The 22317-nt window shown below is 26.6% G+C and overlaps 2 protein-coding genes across 2 annotated transcripts; both read left to right on the top strand.

Annotated features, from left to right (window-relative positions):
- The first annotated feature begins 3071 nt into the window (after positions 1 to 3071).
- Positions 3072 to 5990, top strand: LOC122506105 (protein CLEC16A homolog). The gene is made up of 4 exons (XM_043618101.1): positions 3072 to 3434; positions 3532 to 3697; positions 5562 to 5734; positions 5809 to 5990. The coding sequence occupies exons 1-4, from the start codon at positions 3401 to 3403 to the stop codon at positions 5988 to 5990; spliced, it is 555 nt and encodes a 184-aa protein (XP_043474036.1). The 5' UTR covers positions 3072 to 3400.
- A 3228-nt stretch (positions 5991 to 9218) lies between these two features.
- On the top strand, positions 9219 to 21900 carry LOC122506104. Its single transcript, XM_043618099.1, has 4 exons — positions 9219 to 9233; positions 12736 to 12781; positions 19178 to 19429; positions 19550 to 21900. The coding sequence occupies exons 1-4, from the start codon at positions 9219 to 9221 to the stop codon at positions 21898 to 21900; spliced, it is 2664 nt and encodes an 887-aa protein (XP_043474034.1).
- Positions 21901 to 22317: the final 417 nt, after the last annotated feature.

Raw genomic sequence — 22317 nt, 5'->3', positions numbered from 1 at the left:
AATAATAATTGAATTCGAGTCTTGCTTAGGCGGCTTGCCGCCGACTAATGTTCAAAGTTCGAGATAAGATAAATAAATTTCATTAGTGTCAATTGTCCTTGTTCAGTTTTATTCAGTGATCATCCTTACCTCCCCCCTCTCCGCGGTTATGAGTAATTTAATTAAAGAGTAGTCGGTTTATTTTGTACAATTTTAGGTTTGGTCATTCCACGTCAAAATGACCTGGCGCCATGGGAAATTCCATACTAATGAATAAGAAAAATAGTAACAGGTTTTCTATCAATAAAATTTAACCTAGTTATTTTTTGGAATATTGCAGTGAATAGTTTCAACTTAATTAATTAAAAATGAAAAACAAAATAAATTCAAAAATTAATCTTCATGAGTAAAAACCTGTTACAATATATATATATATATATATATATATATATATATATATATATAATATATTATATATAATATATAATATATAATATATAATATATAATATATTATATATATATATATATATATATATAGTATATATATATATATATATATATAGTATATATATATATATATATATCTAGGACAACAAAAGTATAAAAACATAAAATATTTTTTTTTAAATGCGTGCCAGGAAACTGAGAATTTGTCTGACCAAATGCCCATTTCGATCACAAAGTAAAAAATTTTAGTTAATTGAACTGCAAGTTAAGTAAAATGCAAGTGATATCATATTTATTTATTTAGATATATATATACGGGCTGTGCCCATTCGTACAGTGTACTAAGTATAATAAAAAAAAAGTATGACAGAATTAATTACAAAAATTAGTTGGCCGCATTTACATCATTGTTATTATTATCATAAATAATCGCTCGCAAATTTTTTATAAATGAATTGATTGAAACACCAAAGAAATCAATGACACCATTAAACTCATTTGCCTCCCTACGCAACCTCAAAATTACTGAGTTATCAAGATAATTGGTTCTAGAAAACTGAATGCTAAACAATTGCGGATGTCTCATAGGTCTTTGTGGAATATGAAAATTAAATAATCGCAATAAGCTAGAACAATTGATAAAACTGTTAATAATTTTAAACAAAAATAGTAAGTCAGCATATAAAAATCTCTGAGATATGGATGGTATTTTGAGTGATGCTCTTAAGTCAGTATAATCGTGGTTATGATAGTCAAGTACAATACCAATTTGTCTAGCTGTAAATCTTAAAAACCTATTTTGGACTCTCTCAATATCCATTATTAAATAAGTTTGACAAGGTCTCCACAACGTAGAGGCAAATTCAAGTATAGGCCTAACAAGCGCAAAATACAGCGCTAGCAAGGCCCTCACATTATGAAACTGTTTTGCATTCCTCATGACGAAACCCAGGGCTCTAGTTGCCTTGTTAACTATATTTATGATGTGGTCAATGTACGAAAAAGTTTCATTAAGTTTCATTAAGCTTACCTTTACTAAGCACTGTGAAAAATATTGAATTAATCGGAATAAAAATTCTGAATAACTTTAACGTTTTTTATGATGCCAGGAAACTGAGAATTAATTCGAGGGACAAAATTTAAGATAATGTTTTTTAAATAAAATATCAAGTATTGTAACAATTATTTAAATCTTTGTGAAGTACAACTATTTGAAATTATTATCCAAGTGTAAATTTGTATTTAATCGCTTAAAAATAATATTTATATAATTTATTAACTTTCATTTTCACATTGGGACATGCCAGGAAACTGAGAATTTAGCACTTGAATGCTTATTTTTTGCAGAAAAATTTTTTTGAAACCGGGTAACGTTTTGAGGCATAATAGTAATCATTAAGCACTACAGTACCCATTAAAAATAATTTTATTTTTTTTAAATTAATGTAAAAAACAACCTTGGACAACATATATTCCCTCGTTTGTAGAACTACCCATATTCGAAAAGAAATGTAAGGAAGTTATTAAAGGTTGTAGTAATCGAAGTATGTGGAGTAAAAATCAATTGGAAAATGTGGAGTCAATTTTAAAAAATTCTAAGTGCGGTTTGAAAAAGATCCTTCACATTATCATTATCTTAAGAAATACGAAATTCTACAAGTTGGACAAGAGTGCTCTGTTATAGAAAAAAGGAAAACCGAAACTGACAATTTCGTGTACATGATACCTTTTGAAGATTACTATCCGAAACTTTTGGAAGCACACACAAGTATTGGTCATGGAATCGAATCTATCTATCTCGAATCTATCCCACAATTAATATTGCATTATATTGGAAATCAAAACGTCTAAGTAATTTTATTTTGTGAATTATATTTTTCATTTTATTTCAATCATTTAACTAAATATTTTATTATTATTATTATTATTATTGATAATAAAATATTTGTGTTAATTAATTTTGACATATTTTTTTTAAATATTTCTGTTGAGTGACACATGCACATATTCTCATTTTTCTATTTGCCGGGTGCTACTTAGGCAATTTCCTTAACGCCTAGTCAATAAGCTAAATGACTAATTGATTTCAGGCAAATAGATAAATAACTATTTTTCACGATTCATTTATGTACTTGCCGGCATTTAGCCCAATGCCTAGGCATTGAGCTAAATGCCGGATCAATTGTCATTTTTTAAAATACCCACATTATATTTACATCGATAATGTGGATCGTAAATCCATCGATTACGTTGACGCACAATTTTAATTAATTCTGAATGTAAATCAAGATTCATCTTATTAATTTTATGTTATTTAAAATGCACGAGGATAATTAATAATGTATACAAATCAAATCTTTTTTGACAACTTTTTTAATTGAAAACAAATGAAGACTTACAGAAGGAAGTTGTTTGTAAATCAACAGGAGTGTCAAATTAAAAACATTCTTATGTTTATCAATAGCTTTTGTTTGTTAAAAAAATGAATTTAGATTCCTAACCTCTGACATTTATTGAAAATTTAAAATAATTTTTTTTTAAATGGCAACGAGGAAAGATGTGGATTTTATTGAAATATTAATTTATATGGTATCTCAACGTCCATACTTACATAAAAGATCTTCAAATACATTTACACTGAAAAACTGTTGGTAGAGCTGTTCGCCCAATGCGGTGAACTGCTGCGTTAAAAAGAAACGCACAGCTCACTTTATTTTTGGGCGAGTTACTCTCCTTTTTGGGCGAGCAACTCTCCTTTTTGATAGAGCTGCTGACCTTTTTGTCAAGCAGCCGCTCGCCAACGCCATTGGTAGTCAAGTTTAGGAGAGCAACTCGCCTAATTTTGATAGAGCTGTGAGTTTAAAGTTAAGTAGCGCTGCACAACAGTCAATAGCGGAACTGCTCTACCAACAGTTTTTCAGTGTAGAAATACTACAAAAAAAAGAGAATCATGGGAAGAAATTTCCAAGACTATGATTGCAATGACGGGGAGCAAAAAGTATACAGGTACATATGTTACAAATTAAATTAAAATTTAGCTTTTTTCTGTTATAATTTATAAATTTTTCTTTTATAATTGTCATATTTACGGTGGTACTTTTAGTTCCAAAAGTTCAAAAAATTTGGGCAGATTTGAAATCCGATTTTGATGAGCAACGAGAAAGAAACAAAAAGTATACTCCTTCAGGATCAGAGGCTCCAGATGAATATCCTCCATTTGTTTATTATAAAGCTATGAATTTTTTGGAAAAGTCTTCTGATTATCGTGAGTATGTACCATTTTTTACGTCATTAATTTCACAAGGATGCCACAAAAATTTAACTTTGTTTTTCCCTGATTTCCAAACAAAATTTTAACTTTTTCTCTGAACCTAAAGAATATTCTCATTCACTCTAAAAATTATTAGATATACTCAAAAAAAAATGATCTATTACATTTATTTACAAATTTCTTTAATTGCCCAGTAAAAAAAAGTATTGGAAGAGAGCGAATAGCATTGGCGGTGAGTTTCTGCCAATACGTTTTCGCGTGAAAACCGTATTGGGGGAATTCTGCCAATCCTGCTTTTTTCACCGTCAATACTGTCCTCTTAAATCTTTCGATTTCACGTTCATTGACTCCATGATTGATTTAATGTGTAAAAATGCTGATAACGAACAGGAAGTATAAAACTTTGTTAAAATGTAAATAAATAAAATTTGACAGCAGACTGTGTACTAGGGTATTTTCTAGATAAGCGCTGTGACTTATACTCACAGCGCCCCTAGCGCGAACGTCGAAAGCTCCCTGAATCATGTCGTAATAGATAAACAGTTCAAGTCAAGTCAATCAACGTGAAATCGAAAGATTCAAGAGGACAGTATTGACGGTGGAAAAGCAGGATTGGCAGAATGCCCCCAATACGGTTTTCACGCGAAAACATATTGGCAGAATCTCACCGCCAATACTATTCGCTCTCTTCCAATACTTTTTTTTACTGGGTGTAAAATTATTAAAAAACACCAAAATCTTTATTTTTAAATAAATATTATTTTAATTATTATTATTTTGCCATGGGAACTAAGACTTTCAAAATTTCTAATTCAAACCTTTTGAAATTTAATAACTTGCAATAATTACAGGTGACAGAGTGATAAAATCATTATTTTATATTATAAATATTGTAACTTTTTAAAATTATTTCGCAATTTCAATTCAATTATTTTCTATAATTTTTAAATAAAACTCTTCTTTAAATAAAAATTTTTTAATAATTTTTGATAAAGTGGTCATTCATAAACTACGTCACGCTTTTTCGGACTGATTCCCCCCCCCCCTTCGTAACATTTCTTTCATACAAAAAATTTTTTCCACATTTCGTCATACAAAGCTTGACACCCCCCTACCCCTAGGAGTGTGACGTAGTTTATGAACGACCCCAAAGTTCTATTCAGAATTTTTAAAATCATTCGTTTACAATTCAATTTTCCGAAATTTCAATTATTCAGAAATTTTTCAATTAATTATACATTAGAAAATAAAAACTTGAAATAATTTTTAAAAATTTCGATTCAGCTTTTTGAAAAAATTAGTTTCATAGAATTTTTAATTGAAAGTATGAAAAATTCAGATTTTCAAAGATTTTAATTTAAAACTTTTACAAAATTGAATTATTTCCAAACATTTCATTTTTTAGTAACTTCTCTAAAATTCATTAATTATCTAAAACTTTAACTGAAATTAATTTTTAATTAAATATTTATGTAAAAAAAATTAAGAGAATTCAATTATTTAACTGCAAACAAATAATTTATTGAATAATTTAATGTTTTTAAAATTAAATTCTTATACATAATTTTATTTCCAAATTTTTAAATAATTGAATTCTTTCAACGAATTTTAATAAAATTTTTAAGAATAATTACATTTTCCGAGAAATTCGATTAAAATTATGTTAAAAATGATTGAAATTCTGCAATGAGTTTTATTATTTATGATAATATTGAATTCCTGTGAAATTTTCATTATTTTAGAGTCAAACAAAAAGACACAAAAATTCGAAATTTTCTTATAAATTCTAAACATTTAATTTTAACAGTACTTTTAATAAAAATCCCTGACTTTTTTCTGAATTCCCTGACCTGTATTTGCAGAATAATATCTAGTCAACATAAGAGGACAGTGAGCAGAGATCAATCGGACAGTGATGAAGATGATGATAATGATAACAATAGAAATAATCAGTTTGATAATTGTAATTTTGAAGATATTGAAAATAATAATGATGATAGCAGCAATGTTCAACCGATTATTGAATCAGAAGAAGGTATTTCAACTTATTTTTTTTATTATTTTTATTATTTCTTTAGGATCCGGCATGAAATATAATTTCTTTTGCAGAATCTGAAAATACTCCTGGTCTATCTCAGGTTGAAGATCGTCTTCGTAGATATGAAGAAGAAAACGACCTTTTCATTTGTTTTGAAGATATGTTTAATTGCATCTCGAAGAAAAACCAGCCAATGTGTTTTTTTACAATTAAAAATATAATTATTCAGAAAAGGCAACAGCGAATAACATAAAATTCACGAAAAATAATTTTTTTTCAAACGAAAATAATTTTTGTAGTTGAATTTTATAAAAATTTCTTTTTCTAATAAAAATATTCTTCAAATTTATTTTTTCTAACAAAATTCAATTTTTGTAATGACAATCAATAGGTATATGATTAAAAAATAAAATTTATGAAAATTTGTTTAAAAAATCTTTGAGATTTCGTTAAAAAATTGTAAAAAAATAGAAATTATGCATATTTTTTAACAAAATTTTTAAATAATCTAGTTAAAAATCGTAATCAACAAATATAAATTATAGGGATTCTTTTCCTAAAATTACATTTAAAATTTTATAAAAAAATGTTTTATAAATATATTAATTTTGGAAATTTTGGTATAAAAATTATGCAAATTTTTTTTCTTTTTTCAAAGAAGAACAGAATTATGATCGAGAAGCAGAAAATATTTCCTAATCTTAATTTTCAATTTTCTAATTTTTTCAAAATTATGAAATTTTACAAATTTTAGGAAAATGAATATTAGATGTCATAACTTTTTAGAAATCAAAACTTGTTAGAAAAACTTCTTTTAGAAAACAGATTTCATTAGAAATCTTTATTTTATACAAAAAGGATTAGAAAATATTTTTTAGAAAAAGTGACCACCTACCATTCAAATCATGTTATTAAAATTATGTACTTACCTTAGAAAAATTTAAATAACACTAAAATGATTTCAAAGATTCTTAACATTAACTATTTAGTAACTCCAAAATAATGAGCGAAAAAAATGACAAAATGTTTGAAAATGTAAAAATAAAAGTTGAGGTTACGATTATAGATATTTGAAAGTAAAATCGGTTGGCAACACTGCTCCCACTATCAAACACTCCACGCCACTCGCCACTTAATTTTTCAACCTATTGTGTACTCAGCATAACGAATAATATTTATGTATTAAATTCCAATTATATATGAATTAATTATAGAGATTATAGTGATTTAATTGTCAACTAATAGTAATTGGTTATTATTATTGTTGTTGTTACTATTGGCACTATTATTGCAATAGAGTATAGTATGGTGTAATGATGGTGACTATTGTTATTAGACGGAGAAAAATTAACTATATTAATTTGAATGTTCCTTCATTCTTTCATTCATTCACTTTTTCTGTCCCTCACACTCTGAAGTTGTCTTCTATTTATATTTTTGTTTTTTTTTGTTAACTTTAGATAGAAAATAGAAATCATAAGAATTTTTTTTACTTCTTTTCATTAAAAGACTAAAATTTTGTTAAATATTATGTTTTGTCAAATTGAATTTATTTTTGTTCTCTACTTCTAGAAAAAAAAAGAAAATTCGAAAATTATTAAACAACTGTAATTAAGAAATAGAAAAATTATTTATTTTCCAAAACTTTCTTTTTGAATCAAAAAAAAATTTTTTGAATAGTTAAATTGATTCAAAGAATTTTATCAAAAATTTGATACTAATTGAATTCTTCGAAGAATTTTATTGTTTGTGAGAATAATCAAATTTGGGAAGCATTTTATTAAAATTTTACATAATCTTAATTGAATTCTTTTGAAGAATTTCTTTCAGTTTCTTTGAAATAATGGACTTTCTTTAATAATAATTTTAATTACAAGTTTTTAAAGTAATTGAATTCTATATGAATAACTTCTTTCAAGTTTTTATAATAATCCTCTTTCTTAATAATTGAAATTAAGCATTTAATTCTTGAATTTTATTAAAAATTTTTTGGAAGATAATTGAATTTTTTTTAAAAGTTTCTTTAATTTATTCAATACAATCGAATTTTTAATAGTTGTATTGAAAATAATTTAATTCCTGAGAGGAGTTTTATTATTTGAAATACTTTAATTCTTGCGAAGAAATTTATAAAGATATTTGTAAATAATGGAATTCCTCTGAAATTTTTATTATTTAATTCATTCATTCAAATTGTCATTTTCTAAAATTCAAATTAAGGTTTTTTTTAAAATAATTGAATTCATTTTGGGAAATATTTTATTAAAATCGTAGTTATTGGAAATTATTAAAATTAGAAAAATTTCTGAAAATAATTGAACTTTGGAGAGTAATTTTGTTATTTATACACGGAGAGACTTTTATTACCACTAATTCTTAAAACTGGTGAGACATTTTAGTATGTTAGGTTAGATTCAAGGGAAAAACGACATAGGTTATAGAAATTGCTATTGAGACTATCAAATACACTCATAGACCTTTTCATTTAAGAAATCTGTACTGCGCAAGCGCGGAATATATATAGAACTTCCGACAAAGTTTCGAGCACTTTTTGTACAAAATGCACAGGTGCCAATAGTGAAAAGTAATTAACAAATATTACTAATGAATGTAGAAAAAAAAAATTAGCGTGTATTAAAAATGAGCAGTATCCCTGAGAAAAATAATCCACAAAGGAAAAAAATTGATGCACAAAAGAAATGTTGTTTTGGAAATTGCAAAAGTGATACTCGTTGCAAGTCTTATTTGACTGAAAATTATTACTTTATTTCTTTCCCAAAACCGTTTAACAGTTAAAAAATGAAATATTAGGAATGAAAATATTCGAAGTAATTGCAAAACTTGTCAAGTATGTCGAAAATGAGACCTGTTGGTAAGGTTATGTTCATAACATAACATAACCTTATTTACATGTAAACAATATAGACTTTTTTACCCTTTAAACACTGTCTTCGTCTTTATAACCATATTTTTAATTGACAGACAGTATTTTTCTCTACCTGTTCAAACATTAATTTTGCTTTTAGAATGTCATTAAGTCCGCAGTCCTTCCAAAATTGGTATGTTACGTTTTAGAATGTCTGTTATATATTCTATCTATATGTGTAAAAAAGGTTAGAATTACCGTATTATTTCACAAACAAAAACTGGCATCTTATTCTTTTCTAAAGAAAAATAAGACTATTTCTAATGCAGATAGTAATTTTTATACACCGAAGGTTGCTTAATATATAACGAACTTACCATATTTTCGTATTAATTGTTACGATCCTAATTATTATAATTTCCCTAATGTTTCCCGATTTTATTTTAAAATTAATTAAAATAGGGACGGGGTAGTAAATAACAAGAAATTACTTTAGTTGAACAAATGTATGTGTATTTTATGAAATAAGATAAAATTGATGAAAATAAGAGATGGACACAGGCTTTCTAATGTGAGTCTTAGAGTGGTTGATTGTTTACCTTGGGCCAAAGGGTGATGCTAGACGTTCAGGTATAATGGCACTGGTCCTTTAATGGTTGACTAATTGGATGCAGTATTGTGTCTCGAGAAACAGGAACACTCTTTTCAAATGGCAAATTTGACTTCCAGATCGACTTTCCAAAATGCACTTTTGAAATATACGTAGAGTAAAGGACAACTACTGAAACTGGGTTTAGGGCACTCTGTCGTGAAGAACCACTTGTTATAGATAAAATTTTAAGACTGAAGATCGTTTGATGGTCTGGTCCTTCTTATACCCAAATTTCCCTGTGTATTTGAAGAAAGTGTACGTTTTGTCATGTATTTGAAGAAACTGTACGTTTTGCTATGTATTTGAAGAATCGTTCGCTTTGCCATGCATTTGGAGAATCGTTCGCTTTTCCATGCATTTGGAGAAACCCTTTGTTATAGAAACACTTGTGGTGACTCACTATTAGATCGCACGTGTCCATTGCTTATTATTCATACGTTATTTTATAATTTTGTTATTTCCATTAATTGTTTATAATTTGTTGTTGTTACAATTCATTATTTATAATTTGTTACAATTTGTTAATTTTTAATTTGTTATTTATTATTACAATTTTGTTGTTGTTTATTATTACAATTCTATTATTTAATATTTATATTGTTTATTATTATTTGTTAAAGTTTGTTGTTATATTTGTTATATTTAACTATTTATTACATTTTGTTTTTTTTAATATTTATTATTACAATTTATTATTGTTTACGTTTATTATTACAAGTTATTATTGTATATGTTTATTATTACAATTTATTATTGTTTATTATTATTTCTTAAAGATTGTTGTTAAGATTGTTATATTTAACTTATTTATTACAATTTATAATTGTTTATGTTTATTATTACAATTTATTATTGTTTGTTATTATTTGTTAATATTATTACAATTTATTATTGATTATTATTAATATTTATAGTTATTATTTATATAATAATATGTAAATAACAATTTTGTTGTTAACTTTTATTATGATTATTACTATTATTATTAATTATTATTATTATTATTATTATTAATTATCATGATTACTATTATTATTATTAATTATTAAGATTAATTATTATTCTACATATTATTATTGAAAATAGGTTACGGTGACGTAACATAATGTTGAAATTATTAGCACAACGCACAAAAAATCCTCACATTCTAACGTACTTTTAGAATAAAGATAACCAAATATATTTAATATTAGAAGAAAAAGTTTCTCCGTGTAAGGATAATTGGGAATTTTCAAGAATTTTTTTAGATTTGAACATAGTTGAAATTGATAAGAAGAATTTTATTTTTTTGAATTTTGCAATTATTTTTAAATTCTACAAAATTGAATTTTTTTTGAGTATTTTCAAAAAAAAAATTTAAATTAGAAAATTTTCAAATTTTATTATTTTTAAAATTGCTAATTTTATTTTAAAAAGGTAGTAAGAAGTTAGCCGCGCGCTTTAGAGCGCTTGTCGCTAGTTTATTATAAAATTAGAAATATGGAAAATAAGATCATATTGAGTACAATATGATTATTACCCCTTATAATCTATTTACAACTTTTCAATGTTTTGGAATTATTTCTGATTTTCACAATAGATTATACACTTTATAATCCAAAATCAAATCAAATTATAATTCTAGATTATTATTATAATAATTTTTTTAATTGTCGTACTGTAAGGTTAAAGCTGTTCTGAAAGATCTATTGTGATCGAATTTTTATGTACTGCTACTTTAACTTTACAAGTTTGTAAATTTCTGATAACTCTATTTTTATGAATACAATTATAGCATTATGCATTCATTTATCATTAGCTCATTATTGATTATAACCAATTTTAGTTTAAATATTACAAGAGAATATTACTTTTAACCTTTTCTGAAAAGTATTTTGTTTACTTACAAAGTATAAATTTTGTGTTTAGTAAGAATTTAATTATTTGTACATTTATTCATGATTAATTGATCAAATATTATTTAATTGACAACAATTTCAATAATAATTTTTTTTTAAATACACGGAGAAACTTTTTCTTCTAATATTGAATATATTTGGATATCTTTATTCTAAAAGTACGTTAGAATGTGAGGATTTTTCGTGCGTTGTGCTAATAATTTCAACATTAATACGAAAATATGATAAGTTCGTTATATATTAAGCAACCTTCGGTGTACAAAAATTACTATCTGCATTAGAAATAGTCTTATTTTTCTTTAGAAAAGAATAAAATGCTAGTTTTTGTTTGTGAAATAATACGGTAATTCTAACCTTTTTTCCACATATAGATAGAATATATAACAGACATTCTAACGTAACATACCAATTTTGGAAGGACTGCGGGCGGACTTAACCGATTTCGCCCGAGCATCACCGAGTCCATCACCTGACGTCGCGAACTAACCCTAATGTTTTCGAAGTTGAAATTCACACGTGTATGAAAGAAAAAAAACTTTTATTAATAAACATGAATGTCTCCTCATGCCAAATTCAATTCAAGAACTGTTCCTCAATATAACATAATTTTTTTCACGACTTTTACTTATTTACATAATTTGATTAGTAAGTTATTTTAAAAAATGCTCTCTCTCGAAGGCACATATTTTTCCACTCGTTTAATATATAAGGACGATTCAGCTGTGTACTTCTAACGAATTGTGCGATCTATCGGTTTCCGTGACCAATCGTCGTGTCTTTACTTGCGTGTGCGTGTGTGCGTTAATAATATAGGTTAGGTTCTTACGTCGTGTTAAATATATTTACCTACAGTTACAGTGACATACACTAATGCCATCTACCATCAGATCCAAGTATCACTATCGTCTCTATGAGTATCTATAGACAATTAATTTGTTGTGTTTCTTTTTAATTCATGGCTTTCCCAACTTTGCAAAAATTATTATTTTCTTTCTAAAACAACATACTAATTTTCGTTAGTTTCCTTATGAAGAACTGTCAAATATATACTGAATGAGTGTTTTTGATAGTCTCAATAGCAATTTCTATAACCTATGTCGTTTTTCCCTTGAATCTAACCTAACATACTAAAATGTCTCACCAGTTTTAAGAATTAGTGGTATTAAAAGTTTCTCCGTGTAGTTTTAATAGTTTTGTGAATTTGTAAGGGTTAAGTTTCCAGAAGTTTGCGAATAAATAAATTTATGTTAAAAAATATATATTATTAAAATAATATAAAATTTTATAAAAATTAATTCTTAGATAAGAAATGTAATTTATTTTATTAAAAAAAAACATAAAATAATTGATAAAAACAATGAAAAGCATTAACTATAATAATCGTCGTATTCTGTCCATTCTGTCCACACTTGAAGTTAGACTTTTGTGTATGCTTTTGTTTTTTCATTGGCTTTAAAATTTGTCGTGGCGTCTCGTTGTCATTAGTCGTGTGTGTGTGGTATATACCATTTTATTAGAATTACACAATTGTCGAGCGTGTGTGTTTGAATCGCGAATATATTGTGTATTGTGTTGTGTTCAGCCGGTTCAACCTGACATTGGAATAGCAGAAAACGCTGGACAGATTGGTAAGTTTAAATTCACATTTTCTTATACAGGTTATATATATGACGTCAGAGTCTTGTGACGTATGTTTAGACAGATGTAAACAAAGTTTACTTTGACAAACATGCGTTTTTGAGGTTAAAGTGAAATTATTCTTCACAATTAACTATAATAATTTAAAAATTCATAAATACAAAAAAGAGGTATAGTTTCAGTTTTTAAAAATAATTTATTATTTTTGCATTTGAATTATTGAATTCTCGCACTTGAATTCTGATAACCATTGATTAAATTAAGAATTTTAGTTAATATTTTAGAAAAAAATAAATAGAAAAGTTAATTTTAGTTAATATTTTAGAAAATAAATAGAAAAGTTAAAGTATAATAATATTTAAATGTAAGAAATCATTAATTTATTAGTTTTCTTGAAAATTAATATTTTTTGGTAATATTATCCAATAATTCTAAAAAAATAATATAATTTTGGAAGAATTAAATTTCTAACAGTTTTAATTTGAAAGTGTTTAAAAATTTTAAGCACATAAATAACAATTGGTATTTTAATTAATATCTTTTTCACAAAAATTATTAAAATTGGAAATATTTAATGTTTAAATTATGAGAAAAATTAGGTTTTTGGAAAATGGTAATTAATAGTATATTACATTATAAGGGCAGAAAGTTCGAAATTCCTGCACTGCGCGAAATGATGCCCGAGGCGAAGCCGAGGGCATTATCGCGTAGTTTAGGGCTTTCGAATTTCTGCCCGTGTAATGTATACTATTTTTCTTTATATGCGGTCGAAAGTACGCTGGGTAATTTATTTTTTAAGAAAATTGCAATCGAGTTTCATTTGACAGCCGGCCATCTTTTTTTACTTTTGCTCCTCGCTTCAACGCCTCTAGCGGACACTCGTGAAGCTCTGGTTTTTTCTCTGTCTCTCTCTTGCAAACAATATTCGCCTGCCCCGACATTTGATGCACGAGCGAAGCGAGTGCTTCTGGTCGGGGGCAGGCACGAAAAAAAATGTGAAAGATAAATTAATATTATATTTTCAAAAGAATTTTTCTGGTGGTACAAAATTAATTCTATGTTTCTAAAATTCTAAACATTCTAATGAAAACACTTTCATTATTTCTTCAAATTATTACAATTTTATAATATCATTTTGGTACGTATTAAAAAAGAAATTACAAAATTATTAATTATTTTATTTTTGTTTTTAATGTTTATTAAAATAATTTTTGAAAATAATTATATCAGCAAAAGATTTCGTTCATTTCAATATTCAGAGCTTGTGGATAATAAATTTATAAAGTATAAAAAGTTTTCTTGATAATTTTTTTTCTCATTTTATATTGCGATAACAATTACTCGTTAAATTGTCATTGAACTCGAAATTTTCTTATTTACCGACAGTGGTGTTTTTACCGACAGAGAATTCTTTTACTCCCGCTGTAATAGAGGTTGGGTATGAAAATCAGCCAAAGCACAAATGTTTAACTTTCTGCTGCGAAATCGCAGCGGGAAATACGTACTTTCGACCGAGGTATGAAGAAAAATTATTTGCATATTCTCGAGAATAATAATTTTTTAAAATTAAAACAATTGGGAATTGTAATTAAAAATTTTTTAAATTAAATTTTTTAGAAAAATAATTCTATTCTACTTGAATGATTCAATATTCTCGTTGTTAAATTTTATTGTGAAAAGAATTGATTTTAAAAATATTATTACAGTTACAATTTTAGAAAATACTATTAACTGTAAAATAATTTTTTATAATTCTTCATTTTTACAGAATTTTTTAAAAAACAATGACTTAAAAATTAAATTTCTTAAAAAATTAATAAATTTCATTAAATTTCAAAAAAATGTTTTAAATCAACAACGGAATTATTGAAATATCATTCATTTTTTTGTGAATGAACAAATTTCACTGATTCAGATTTATATCGAATAAAAAATTATTTGATTCAATTAATTTAAGTAATTTGAAAAACGTTTAATTCAAATAATGTTTATTTGGATCTAACAAATATTTATTTCAGGGTGGCAGGACTTGAACTAGATCCGTAAATCGCGTAAAAGTTCGTTTTTTTAAAAAAAAGGTGCGTTAAGTCCATAATTTTAATCAAAAAGGATAAAAATTCGTAAATTGTACGATATAAATTGGATAATTTTAGAGAAATGAAATTACAAATGATTTCAGAAATTTAGTTATTTTCAAAAGTAATAAAATTCTTCGCAGAAATTCAATTATGTTAAAAAATGTTCCTCAATTCAATGATTAAATTATTTTTAAAAAAATTTAATAAAATTCTATACAAACTTTTAATTATTTTCAAAAAATAATAAAAATTTCACAGGAATTTTATTATTTACAAATTTTTTTATAAAAATTTCTTTTGCAATTATTCAATTATTTTCATAAATAAATGATAAAAATTTTTACTTGGATTCAATTATTTTCGTAAATAATAAAATAAAATTCTTTTAAGGAATTCAATTATTATTTTTATAAATAATAAAACTAATTGCAAAATTTTAATTATTTTTAATATAATTTTAATAGAATTCGTCGAACAAATTCTAATTTTTTTTTTAAATTCATCAAAGGAATAAATTTTTCATATTTTTAACTAACAATTAATTTTTTTGAAATTATTTAAAGTTTTTATTTTCTAATATATAATTGAAGAATTTTTACGAATAAGAATTGAAATTTTCTAAAATTGAATAATTGTAAACAAATGAATTTGAAAATTCTAAAAGAACTTTTTTAGAAATTATTAAAAACTTTTTCAAAAATTATTAAAAATAATGGATTTAGGGAAGATGTTTAGTTAAAACACGAAAAAAAATTCAATTTTGAAAAAGTTACAAATTATTGCAAAAATTCAATTATTTTCAAGAGTATTAATATTCTTCGCAAAAATTAAATATTGTTCAAAAGTGATAAAATTCTTCTTAGGAATTCAATTATTTTCACAAATAATAAAAGTCATTGCAGAATTTCAATTATTTTTAATACAATTTTAATTAATTTTCTCTAAAAATTTAATTATTCTTAAAAAACTTTTGTTAAAATTCATTGATAGAATTCAGTTATTTAAAAATGTTGATAACGGTTCTTTATGGGAATTGAATTTTAAGAAACATTCAATTATTCGATAAATTATTTATTTTTGTATAAATAATTTTAATTAAATAATTAAATTGTAGTAGAATTTTCTAATAAAAATTGATTTTAAAATTAATTTCAGTTAAAATTGTCAAAGTAAAGTCAGGGAAATGTCAGAAAAAAATTCTTTTCAGGAAAATAAGAAAATTGATACTTTTTTCAACTTATTTTCAAAAATTGCGAATTTTTCGACTTTTTTCCTAACGTTACAAGAAAATACCACATTTTTTAGTATAAAATACAACTTATTTCAATTTTTATAGTGCGAAAAATAACTATAAGCAAATCTTTCAAAAATTATTTTTGAATCATTTTTATGGTAATTGTCAAATATATATCTATAATAAAAATTGTTTTGAATAATTTAAATTTTGTCAAATTTAATTGAAAATGATTATTTTTTTCAAGTATTTAGTTTCAATTTTTGAAAATCAAGTTTTGAAGAATTTTAATTGCAAATATGGAAAATAATTGAATTATCAAAAATTTTAATGAAAAATCTTTAAATGTAAATTTAAAAATTAAAATAATCATAATTTGCAAAAAACGTTTTTAGAATACTTTTAAAACGTGGAAAAAAATTAAACTTAATGAATAAGATTTAAAGAGCAATGATTATATTATTTGTCTGCCAAAGTTATTTACAATGTAAAAATATTAATTTCTTTAGCTCTTATAGAACTCGAAATAATTATGAGATGTTTACATATGTGACCGGGTCTGAGAAAAGGGACCTACTTACCAAAATCAACTTTTCGAGAAAAACGCGTTTAAAGTTTTCTATCCAAATAAATTAGATTTCTTGAAACATTTTACATTTAAATTAACATGATGAGTGTTCTTTATGTATTTTTTTATGCTGAATCTGATTTTCATGGTTAAATAATTGTTCAAACAACATTGTAATTGTTATAAACAATTTACTTTGCAAAAGTCAAATTATGGAATTTTCAAAATTAATTTAAAAGACTTCCAGATGTCCTAGAGGTCTGAAATTTTATATGCAAGTTCAGAACTGATAAAATAATAAATAATTCTGAACTCTACAATAATCCATAGTTATTTTTTGACTTGCACAACCAGATTGCCGATGCCGGGTATACTTGGGGATCATCTTCGAGGAATTAAGTAGAATTTTTTGTAAATGGTTTAGGCATTCAATATTAGATTTAGGGGAAATATTCTTGACACTTAGACAACCAAGAGTAATTTTTGTCTTAAAATTACTTATATTTTCATAAAAAAAAATTTTTAACAATCAGGACTGATAGCATTGTATTTCTAGGACCTTAACCCGTTGACTGTCGCTGACGCATATATGCGCAAAACTAAACTGGCCAAAAGTGGTTCATGACGCATTTATGCACAACTTAAAACAAGTGATTAAAAACTTCTTGAATGTTCCTGAAACCGGTTACTCGGGGGTTTTCGAGGTCGCTGATTACGAATATGATATTCATTTTCCAAAATTCAAAATGGCGGATCCAATATGGCGGACAACAAAATAAAAAATTGATCAGATTGACTTGAAACGTAGTACTCGGGGGTTTTTGGGGTCGCTGATTACGAATCTGACATCAGTTTTTCGAAATTCAAAATGGCGGATCCAAAATGGCAGAAATTTTTTCAAAATTCGTCGAATTTGCTTGAAATTTGTTACTCGGGGGTTTTAAGGGTCGCTGATTACGAATATGATATTCATTTTCCAAAATTCAAAATGGCGGATCCAGTATGGCGGACAACGAAATAAAAAATTGATCAGATTGGCTTGAAACTCAATACTCGGGGGTTTTTAGGGTCGCTGATTACGAATCTGACATTAGTTTTTCAGGGTATTTATCGAAATTTGATTTCACCAAAAATTATAATACTGATGTCAGATTAACCCGTTTTTAAACAAATTCAATAAATTTTAAAAATTTTTTCGCCATATTGAACCAAATATTTTGAATTTTGAAAAACTGATTTCAGATTCGTAATCAGCGACCCTGAAAATCCCCAAGTATTCAGTTTCAAGCCAATCTGATTAATTTTTTATTTCGTTGTCCGCTATATTGGATCCGCCATTTTGAATTTTGGAAAACAAATGTTAGATTCGTAATCAGTGACCCTTAAAACCCCCGAGTAACAAGTTTCAAGCAAATTCGACAAATTTTGAAAAAATTTCCGCTATCTTGGATACGCCATTTTGAATTTCGAAAAACTGATGTCAGATTCGTTATCAGCGACCCCAGAAACCTTAGGGTACCAAGTTTCATAAAAATCCATTAAAAATTTTTTCAACACACTTTTGGCCCAAACAGTGGAAATCTCTTTGACAGCCAAGGGGTTAAACTATAAGAAACCATCATAAAAAAATCGATTTTTTGGTAAGTAAGTCCCTTTTCTCAGTCCCGGTCACATATACACATAATTACCTTTTTTTAAAAATATCATTTTTGAGATTCTGTTGTTTGGAAACGTAAAAAAATTTAAAAAATTGATTTTGAAATTATTCGATAAAACAATGTTTTTATAAGAAAGGAATAAATTTACAATGTTGAATAAATAAATGTACAGTGGAACCTCGATTATCCGAATGTCTGTTATCCGAACCGAATATTATTTTATCCGAACTTATTCTTGGCTGCCTTTCGCGGGACTAACGCCTACCAATGCACCATGCCAACACAGCCTGGACGTTCACGTATCTAGCTTATTTTTTCAGATCAAAAATTAAATTCAAAAATATAATTATTTACCGACAACCATATCGGAATAATTATCTTAAGAATAACACCTGACTCTAAACCAAAGAGTTCAATTGACGTCTAATAGATGTCACTAATTGCTGATATAGTCGAAATCTTCCTTAATTAAAATTCTTCATCAGCAAATAATTTCCTACATTAACTATACAGCTCTTCGACTAGTGTATGGGCTTGATCTGAGATTATAAGAAACGTGAACGTCCAGGCTGTGTTGGCATGGTGCATTGGTAGGCGTTAGTCCCGCGATAGGCAGCTATTAACTGGGGTTCGAGTCCTCACAGATGCACAGTGCAGTCGTTCACGCAGCTTATTTTTTCAGATCAAAAATTAAATTCAAAAATATAATTATTTACCGACAACCATATCGGAATAATTATCTTAAGAATAACACCTGACTCTAAACCAAAGAGTTCAATTGACGTCTAATAGATGTCACTAATTGCTGATATAGTCGAAATCTTCCTTAATTATAATTGTATTTTTAGGTAATCCAATTCGTGATGCAGAAACTGTTGATCAAATAATATGTGCAGAAATTCCAGATGAATCAAAGAATCCAGAGCTCTTTAGTATTGTCAGACAATTTCAAGTTCATGGGCCTTGCGGAAATCAAAATGTGAATTCACCTTGTATGGATCCTGAGAAGAAAGTTTGTACAAAACATTATCCGAAAGCGTTTTGTTCAGAGACAAATTATCATTCTAAAAATTATCCAGAATATAGACGAAGAAATGATGGTAAACAAATTATTTTTTATAACAAGGATGGGTCTATTAAATGTATTGCAGATAATTCGATGATTGTACCATATAACCCCTATTTGAGCAAAAAATTTGAATGTCATATTAATGTTGTAGCATGTGGTAGTACAGGTGGCGTTAAATATTTATTTAAATATTGTTATAAGGGACATGATTGTGCGATAATAGGATATAAGGATAATAATAATAAGGAAATGCAATATGATGAAATTATACATTATTTAAATACACGTTATGTATGTCCACCAGAAGCAATGCATAGATTATATGAATTTAATATGCATGAACAATCACATGCAACATATAGACTAGCTGTACATTTACCTAATCAACAATCAATATGTTTTAAAGAAGGATTAGAGGAAGAAGCAGTTAATAAATTTAAAAATACGACTTTGACAGCATGGTTTAAATTGAATGCAGAAAGTCCTGAAGCTCGAAAGTATTTATACGCAGAAATACCACATAAGTATGTTTTCGTTGAATCATCAAAAACTTGGAAAATAAGGGAACGGGTCACTAAGCCTTTAATTTGTCGTATGTATTTTGTTAGTCCAAAAGATATTGAAAGATATTTTTTGAGAATTTTGCTTCTTTATGTACGTGGTGCAAAATCGTTTGAAGATATAAGGACATACGAAGGTATTAAGTATAACACTTTTGCAGAAGCAGCGCGTGCTAGAAATTTGATGGTAGATGATAATGAGTGGGATAATTGTTTGACTGAAGCCGTAAGTATGAAATTTCCTAAAGAACTTTGTCGTTTATTTGCATATATATGTGTGTTTGGTTTGCCTGTGAATGCTGTTGATTTATGGAAAAAATATAAGGAACATATGATTTTTGATAATAGTTTACCTACAGAAGTGTCGATTCAAAAATCATTAATTTTAATCAATGAAGTACTTAGTTTCCATGGATTTACACTTAATCAATTTGGTTTGCCAGGTATTTATCAAAAAGTTCTAGATGATTATGATTCAATAAGAGTGGAAGATAATGCTTTGGAATTACAATTACTTAAAGAAGAAGCTGATAGTCCCATTAAAAGTTTAAATAATGATCAACGTAGTGTTTTTAATGATATTATGATAGCAGTACATGACGATAATTGCAATAAGAGATATATTTTTCTTGATGGACCTGGAGGTAGTGGCAAAAGTTATTTACACAATACAATTATTACTACTCTTGAAAGTGAAGGATTGGTGGTTTTATCAGTAGCATGGATAGGTATTGCTGCTAATCTTTTAAAAGGTGGACGAACGTCACATTCTATGTTTAAGTTTCCTATACCAATCAATGAAGATTCAACTTGTAACATAAGTGGAATGTCAAAACATGCTGAACTTTTAAGAAGTGCTAAAATCATTATTTGGGATGAAATTACAATGGCTCCAAAATATGCTTTACAAGCAATGGAGTCTATGTTGCGAGATATAACAAAATGTAATAAACCCTTTGGAGGTAAAGTTATTTTGCTTTCAGGAGATTTTAGACAAACTTTGCCAATTGTTCCACATGGTAGTCGTACTCATATTGTTGAGGTATGTGTGAAAAATAGTATATTGTGGAATTATTTTGAAACTAGGTGTTTACATGTTAATGTTAGATTGGATAATAAACAGATAGAGTTTGCAAAATGGTTGTTGAATGTCGGCGATGGTAAAGCAGAAAGTATAATTGAAAAAGAAAATAATATTCTTGAAATACCACAAGAATTGATTTCAAATGGGAATTTGATTGATGAAATATATGGATCATCTATAAAATCCAATGATGTATCTGTTTACTCTTCTTGTATTCTTTCATTAACTAATTCTGAAGTATTAAATATGAATGAACGAATTTTAGAAAAATTAGAAGGAAAAGAAATTGTTTATTACAATATTGATTCACACATCGATAATGATTCAAAAGATATAAATAATATTGTTCCAGTAGAATTTTTAAATAGTATAACACCAGATGGTTTGCCACCACATAAATTATCATTAAAGGTAGGAAGTATAATTATGCTTTTAAGAAATATGAACTTGGTACAAGGATTGTGTAATGGAACTAGATTAGTTGTAAGATCATTATTGAAAAACGTCATTTCAGCAGAAATAATTACAGGAAAATCAAAAGGTGAAATAGTTTTTATTCCTCGAATTGATTTATCTCCTTCTCAAGATGCATTTCCTTTCAAAATGGTAAGAAGACAATTTCCAATTAGACTTGCTTATGCAATGACTATTAACAAATCTCAGGGTCAATCTTTTGATAAAGTAGGAATATATTTACCAATTTCAGCATTCGGTCACGGTCAAATTTATGTTGGTTGTTCTCGAGTTAAATCTAAAGAACATTTGAAAATTTACGTCACAGATTCTGCAATATTTAAAAATTTAGAATTTCCACAAAAGATATATATCAAAAACATTGTTTATCAAGAAATACTTTGAAAATGCGTTTGTTTGAATAAAATTTAATTAATTTGTAGGTTTTTTAAAAAATGATGATGATGATGATGATGATGATGATGATGATGATGATGATGATGATGATGATGATGATGATGATGATGATGATGATGATGATGATGATGATGTGATGATGATGATGATGATGATGATGATGATGATGATGATGATGATGATGTGATGATGATGATGATGATGATGATGATGATGATGATGATGATGATGATGATGATGATGATGATGATGATGATGATGATGATGATGATGATGATGATGATGATGATGATGATGATGATGATGATGATGATGATGATGATGATGATGATGATGATGATGAGATGATGATGATGATGATGATGATGATGATGATGATGATGATGATGATGATGATGATGATGA

Source organism: Leptopilina heterotoma, unplaced genomic scaffold (assembly GCF_015476425.1).
Source record: "Leptopilina heterotoma isolate Lh14 unplaced genomic scaffold, ASM1547642v1 Lhet_396, whole genome shotgun sequence".
Classification (NCBI taxonomy): domain Eukaryota; kingdom Metazoa; phylum Arthropoda; class Insecta; order Hymenoptera; family Figitidae; genus Leptopilina; species Leptopilina heterotoma.
Note: the sequence above shows the minus strand (reverse complement) of the source record. Positions and strands in the feature narration are given on the sequence as shown.